General features: G+C 43.3%; 1 protein-coding gene across 1 annotated transcript in view; it reads left to right on the top strand.

Annotated features, from left to right (window-relative positions):
• Window positions 1–1,103: 1,103 nt before the first annotated feature.
• The window catches only part of slc30a4 (solute carrier family 30 member 4), a 6,675-nt gene continuing 653 nt past the window's right edge, over window positions 1,104–7,125 (top strand). The window contains exons 1-7 of the mRNA XM_059507014.1: window positions 1,104–1,254; window positions 1,444–1,880; window positions 3,122–3,268; window positions 3,338–3,491; window positions 4,925–5,147; window positions 5,245–5,350; window positions 6,815–6,949. Coding sequence (XP_059362997.1) covers window positions 1,490–1,880; window positions 3,122–3,268; window positions 3,338–3,491; window positions 4,925–5,147; window positions 5,245–5,350; window positions 6,815–6,949 — 1,156 coding nt within the window. The 5' untranslated portion in view covers window positions 1,104–1,254; window positions 1,444–1,489. The remainder of the gene's footprint in view (window positions 1,255–1,443; window positions 1,881–3,121; window positions 3,269–3,337; window positions 3,492–4,924; window positions 5,148–5,244; window positions 5,351–6,814; window positions 6,950–7,125) is intronic.

The following is a 7,125-nucleotide window of genomic DNA, read 5'->3' as shown; positions in this document are numbered from 1 at the left end:
AATATAAAGTGAAAGTGAAGTGACATTCAGCCAAGTATGGTGACCCATACTCAGAATTTGTGCTCTGCATTTAACCCATCCGAAATGCACACACACAGAGCAGTGAACACACACACACACACACTGTGAACACACACCCGGAGCAGTGGGCAGCCATTTATGCTGCAGCACCCGGGGAGCAGTTGGGGGTTCGATGCCTTGCTCAAGGGCACCTAAGTCGTGGTATTGAAGGTGGAGAGAGAACTGTACATGCGGTAATATACTAATATAATATAATATAATATAATATAATATAATATAATATAATATAATATAATATAATATAATATAATATAATATAATATAATATAATATAATATAATATAATATAATATAATATAATATAATATAATATAATATAATATAATATAATAATAAAACCATGCTTTTAAGTTTTCTTGCATCCACAACAAATTTCTTCTTGTTAAATGAAGCCTCCAGCATATTTATTTTAGTATCATTGAGATACTATTATAGTTTTTGTTAATATTTTAAATTATATTTTATTATATTTTAATTTTAGTGTTAGTTATTTTGTTGTTATTAATTTGGGTTAGGGTATATATATATACCCGAGGCAAAATTTCGCATTAACTAGCGGGATTTAAATAATTTTCTTTGGTTTTAGTTTTAATTATTTAAATACCGTTAGTTAATTCGAAATGTTGCCTCAAAAACTAGCTGAAATAAAATAAGTTTCAGATTTATATATATATATATATATATATATATATATATATATATATATATATATATATATATATATATATATATATATATGTGTGTGTTATACATTTATACCGTTTTAATTAATTAAACAGCAAGAACCATAATAAAGAAATAAAGAATATACTATTAAAAGGTACATTAATATGTAATATTTGCATATGTGCAAGAGTTGCTGATATGCCGAAGTCGTAACAACAATATAATATAATATAATATAATATAATATAATATAATATAATATAATATAATATAATATAATATATAAATAATAGTTAGATTTATAAACTATAGTTATATGTTAATTTTGTTAAAGAACGTGATGTTCTAACGTCCGTCAGGCGGAAGTGCGGCAGATTTGGGACGAGCGCAGAGTGGACACGCTACCGTTTAACACTCTCTCTCCACACACAGACTCATACACACACTCCGAGATCCGCCTGAACACACCGCTATGGACGGAACCAGCGAACGGAAGAGTCTCCGAAGGTTGGTGCTCGTTTATTCATAAACTGTAGTGCGTATTTTGGTTGAGTTTTCAGTGTGAACTGAACGGACTGACCGTTAGCCGCTCGCGCGAATGACAGAGCGACCACATCCGCATCAGCGCGACTAGCGACCATCAGTCGGGGGAGCTGTGTCACGTGACCGAGACAGGTGTGTGCCGCTGTGTTTCAGGTAACCTGGAGTGTTGATGTTGTGGGGTCACTAGAGTTCCTCAGAGATGTCTGGCCCAGGGCTGATGGACCGCATGAGGTCAGCGTTCCGGCGGCCGACGGACAACTGGCACCTGAGCGACGCAGCCGCCTTCGACTTCTCCGACGATCTGGAGGACGATGAGATGCCCAGGTTCAGCCAGCTGAAGGTGGTGGTGTCCGGAGAAGCGGACGAGATTCCTGTGACTTCACGCAACGGTGCAGCGGTCAGCACTCTGCTGGCAGACGACGACGACTCGCTGCTGGGCTCCTCGTCCAGTCTGGGGAGCCCCGGCGTGACCCCTGACCCCTGTGACGGGTGCCACAGGAACAGAGAGCGCGACAAGCGCAGGAGGGTGATGAGGAAGCTGGGCTTCGCCGCACTGCTCTACTTCCTGTTCATGGTGGGCGAGCTGATAGGTGAGCAGCGCATCAGTCACTCGGTTGTGTCTCTAGTTTCCATAACCCTTCAAATCGCGCAAATTAAAAAAACAACTACTGGATATGCGTCAGTTTTGCAAAAACGCCCATATATTGCAAAAAAGGTTTTTATGCTCACATGAGCTGGTTTTTCAGGCAATTCAAAAAAGAATAATTCGCAAAACTGCAGTGCAAATGTTTTTTTTTTTTTGCAAAACATCGGTTAATGGATATACCGTCATTTGGCAATACTTTTCGAGAATATAAACATATATAATAAAGTGCTAAAGTTTTGTACAAATCTGTTATGGAGACGATCTAGCTAGAGCTATGTTTCCATCCACCTATTTTTATGCACATTTTGGGATAGAAATTGCGCTGCATGGAAATGCCAAGATGCGAATAAATTCTAAAAATGCACATAAAAATGTATGTGCTCATCTAAGTAGAATACATTTCTTACCCGGTAAGAAAACCGGTGCATAAACTGTGATGGAAACACTTTTACCGAATAAATTCCTTAATGCGCATCAAAACATACACGTGACTTTGCGATGAGACGGCATAAAACTGGACCGACAAACAGAACAAACTAGTGGAAACTCTCGTCAAAGTGCTTCGTTATAATTTACTCCCAGAACTGCGTTCCTAAATCACTGGCTCCGAAAATAAGACAATATGGCCTTGTTTGGTCTGCGCGCTCTAAAGCTTGTGATTTATTGAATACTAAAAATATTATACTATACTGCAGCAAATTAAACTTTTCTTCAATGTTTAGCGCAAGTTAATCAGTTTTGTTATCTTCAACTCACTGGATGGAAATGGTGCTTTATTCGTAATTTATTCCAATTTTGGGGATTTTTGCTGATACAATTTAAATCAGGATCAAAGTGATGAAGGTAAGTCATGTAACGCCAGAGGCAAGTAATGCCACATCAGTGTTCAGATCATCTTTTCTTCTTACAAAATCAATGTCAATATTTCCATCCCCTGATTTTAGCTTTAACACACTTCCCTGTTGCTCTGGTGACTTCATGCATTCATTTGAAAATAAACCTAGGAGTTATTGGATTGTTGGACTTCAAGTCAGTTGGTGTTAAGACATCAAAGTAACTAAGTTACAATCTGTTTTATGGATGGTAACTGTAACATTATTACTGAAATCTCATTAGTAATCACGACTAGTTACTGCACAGAGGAATATTATTACTGGCTCAACACTGGAGCTCTCTGTCTTTCAGGGGGATACATGGCCAACAGTCTGGCCATCATGACGGATGCGCTGCACATGCTGACCGACCTCATCGGGATCGTGGTGTCACTGCTGGCTCTCTGGCTCTCGGCCAAACCTCCCACCTACAGATTCACCTTCGGCCTCCACAGACTCGGTAAGTGTCTCGTCTCGTCGTGTCTCTGTGGTGGTGTGACGTCTCACCGGTGTCTCTGTGTGTCTCCAGAGGTTCTGTCCGCCGGCATCAGTGTGCTGCTGATCTACATCCTGACCGGTGTGCTGCTGAACGAAGCTGTGCTGAGGACCGTCCATCAGGACTTCACCATCGACGGAGACGTGATGCTGATCACAGCCGCGGTGGGCGTCGCTGTCAACCTGCTGTGAGTCACACACACACACACTCAAACACACACACACACACATACACACACTCAAACACACACACGCACACACACACACACACATACACACACTCAAACACACACACACACACACACACACTCACACACACTCAAACACACATACACACACTCAAACACACGCACAGACACACACACACACTCAAACACACACACACATACACACACTCAAACACACACACACACACACACACTCACACACACACACACACATACACACACATACACACACTCAAACACACACACGCACACACACACTCACACACACACACACACACACACACACACACACATACACACACTCAAACACACACACGCACACACACACTCACACACACACACACACACACACACATACACACACTCAAACACACACACACGCACACACACACACACACACACACACACACACACACATACACACACTCAAACGCACACACTCAAACACACACACTCAAACACACACACACACACACACACACACTCAAACACACACACGCACACGCACACATACACACACACTCAAACACACACACACACTCAAACACACACACGCACACACATACACACACTCACGCACACACACACGCACACACATACACACACTCACTCACACACACACACACACACACACTCACTCACTCACTCACACACACACGCACACACACATTCCTCTTTATGGTTGAATCAGTTTACAGCTTGTCAAAGTATCTGAAGAAGCCTGTAGACACAGAAATGACTAAATGAAAGTAGGGGAAGAAAGAACGCAAGAACAGTATGATATACAAGGTTCTTTTTGTGCCAAAATGTCCAGTAATTACTTACTTGATTAGGATTTGTTGATGTGCAGGTTCTTTTTCAGTCTCTTTCCAAACTAGTAAAGTTTGAAAAGAGGCTGCTTTATTTTCTGATGCTTTACATTTTGTTTCGATCTCACAGTTTGAACTGTGAAGTGCTGCTGTTATTTTGTCTGATAAAACTCAAAATCCTGTTGTGTTGTGGTCAGAAAATTAAAAAGTTAAACCATTTATTTCTTTTGTGAATTTGTCTTGTTTAGGGTCTTGAATGTGGATGCAAGGTTGGAAAAGTGCCTGTGAACAAATATAACGTTTAGACTTAACAGCATCTTTGCAAGTTACACAAACACAGCCTTCCATAAATGATAGAACAAGATGACTAGATATTGAGAACTTATCAAGGATGGTTCTGAAGTGTCCTGATGGATATATCTCCTGCTCATCTGATGCTCTGCTATCTTTTCAATTCATGTGACTTTATGGTTATGGCTCATAAAGCGCTTTAGTTCGTGTTTAAAGTCCGCAGGAGCTGCTCATCGTTCACTCCTCAGGAGTCGCTGCTGTGTTTCATGAATGTGTGTGTGTGTGTGTGTGTAGGATGGGCTTCCTCCTCAATCAGTCCGGTCATATTCATTCTCATGGCCACGCCCACTCTCATGGCCACACCCACTCTCACGGTCACAGGTCACCGGGGCGGGGTCAGGCTCAGGGTCAGCGGGGTCATGGCAGTCTGGCGGTGCGAGCGGCCTTCATCCACGCTCTGGGGGATCTGGTTCAGAGCGTCGGTGTTCTTATCGCTGCGTACATCGTCAGGTTTAAGGTACGACCTGCTGATCTTGTTCTGTCTGTGTCACATGTCTGAACTGAGTTTATGATGATAATAACACTGTGTGTGTGTGTGTGTGTGTGTGTGTCAGCCGGAGTATAAGCTGGCCGATCCCATTTGTACATACCTGTTCTCCATACTGGTACTGTTCAGCACATTCCAGATCATCAGAGACACCGGCATCATTCTACTGGAGGGTGAGACACCTGTCTGTCCGTCTCTCCATCTCGGAGTCTGTCTGTCCATCTCTCTCTGTCCATTTGTCCATCCGTCTCTCCATCTGTCTGTCTATCCATCTCTCAATCTGTCTGTCCATCTCTCAGTCTGTCTGTCTGTCAATTTGTTCATCTGTCTGTCCATCTGTATGTCTGTCTCTCCATCTGTCTGTCTGTCTGTCTGTCTGTCCATCTGTCTGTCTGTCTGTCTGTCTGTCTGTCCATCTCTCCGTCTGTCTGTCTGTCCATCTCTCAGTCTGTCTGTCCATCTGTCTGTCTGTCCATTTGTCCATCTGTATGTCTGTCCGTCTGTCTGTCTGTCTGTCTGTCCATCTCTCAGTCTGTCTGTCCATCTGTCTGTTTGTCCATTTGTCCATCTGTATGTCTGTCCGTCTGTCTGTCTGTCTGTCTGTCTGTCAATTTGTCCATCTGTCTGTTCATCTCTCCATTTGTCTGTCTGTCTCTGTCCATCTGTCTGTCTGTCCATCTCTAGGTCTGTCTGTCTGTCTCTCTGTCTGTTCATCCGTCTGTCTGTCTGTCTGACTCTCAGTCTGTCTGTCCTTCCATTTGTATGTCTGTCCATCTCTCCGTCTCTGTCTGTCTGTTCATCCATCTGTCCGTCTCTCTGTCTGTCCATCTCTTTGTCTATCTCTCAGTCTCTCTGTTTGTCAGTCTCTCTGTCCATTTGTCCATCTGTCTGTCCACCTCTCAATCTGTCCGTCTCTGTCTGTCTCTGTCCATCTCTACGTCTGTCTGTCCGTCTCTGTCTGTCCATCTCTCCATCTCTGTCTGTTCATACCGTCTGTCTGTCTGTCTGTACATTTGTCCATCTGTCTGTCTGTCCGTCTCTGTCCGTCACTCTCTCTGTTCGTCAGTCTCTCTGTCCATTTGTCTGTCTGTCCATCTCTACGTCTCTGTCTGTTCATCCGTCTGTCCGTCTTTCTGTCTGTCCCTCTCTCTGTCTGTCTTTCAGTCTCTCTGTTCGTCCGTCTCTCTGTCCATTTGTCCATCTGTCTGTCCACCTCTCAATCTGTCTGTCTGTCTCTGTCCATCTGTCTGTCTGTTCATCTCTACGTCTGTCTGTCCATCTCTGTTGGTCTGTCCGTCCATTTGTCTGTCTCTCCGTCTCTGTCTGTCTTTTCATCCATCTGTCCATCTCTCTCTGTCTGTCCCTCGCTCTGTCTTTCTGTTGGTCAGTCTTTTCGTCCATTTGTCTATCTGTCTGTCCATCTCTCCGTCTCTGTCTCTCTGTCTGTCTGTCCATCTCTCCGTCTCTGTCTCTCTGTCTGTCTGTCCATCTCTCCGTCTCTGTCTCTCTGTCTGTCTGTTCATTCGTCCGTCTCTGTCTGTCTGTCCATCTCTCCGTCTCTGTCTCTCTGTCTGTCTGTCTGTCTCTCGGAGTGTAATGTGAGTCTGGAACAGTGACGGAGTGTTTGTGTGTTGCAGGTGTTCCCCGTCACGTGGATGTGTCTGGAATCAGAGCTGATCTGCTGAAGCTGCAGCATGTGGAGTGTGTGGAGGAGCTGAAGCTCTGGGCGCTGACGGCCGATAAAACCGCAGCCATCGTTCACCTGCAGCTCGGTGAGTCGCTGATCGCTAACAACAACAACGGCAGAATCGTGACACTAAAAATAATTCTTTACACAAATGTTCAAGCCACTTTTAACTAGTTCATAAACTCTGTTTAATGAATTCTTCTACTTTCTTGATATAACCAGTATTAGGCCTTATTTAATCAGATAACTGTTTCAAGTATC

The sequence above is a fragment of the Carassius carassius genome, chromosome 23 (genome assembly GCF_963082965.1).
Source record: "Carassius carassius chromosome 23, fCarCar2.1, whole genome shotgun sequence".
NCBI lineage: Eukaryota > Metazoa > Chordata > Actinopteri > Cypriniformes > Cyprinidae > Carassius > Carassius carassius.
Note: the sequence above shows the minus strand (reverse complement) of the source record. Positions and strands in the feature narration are given on the sequence as shown.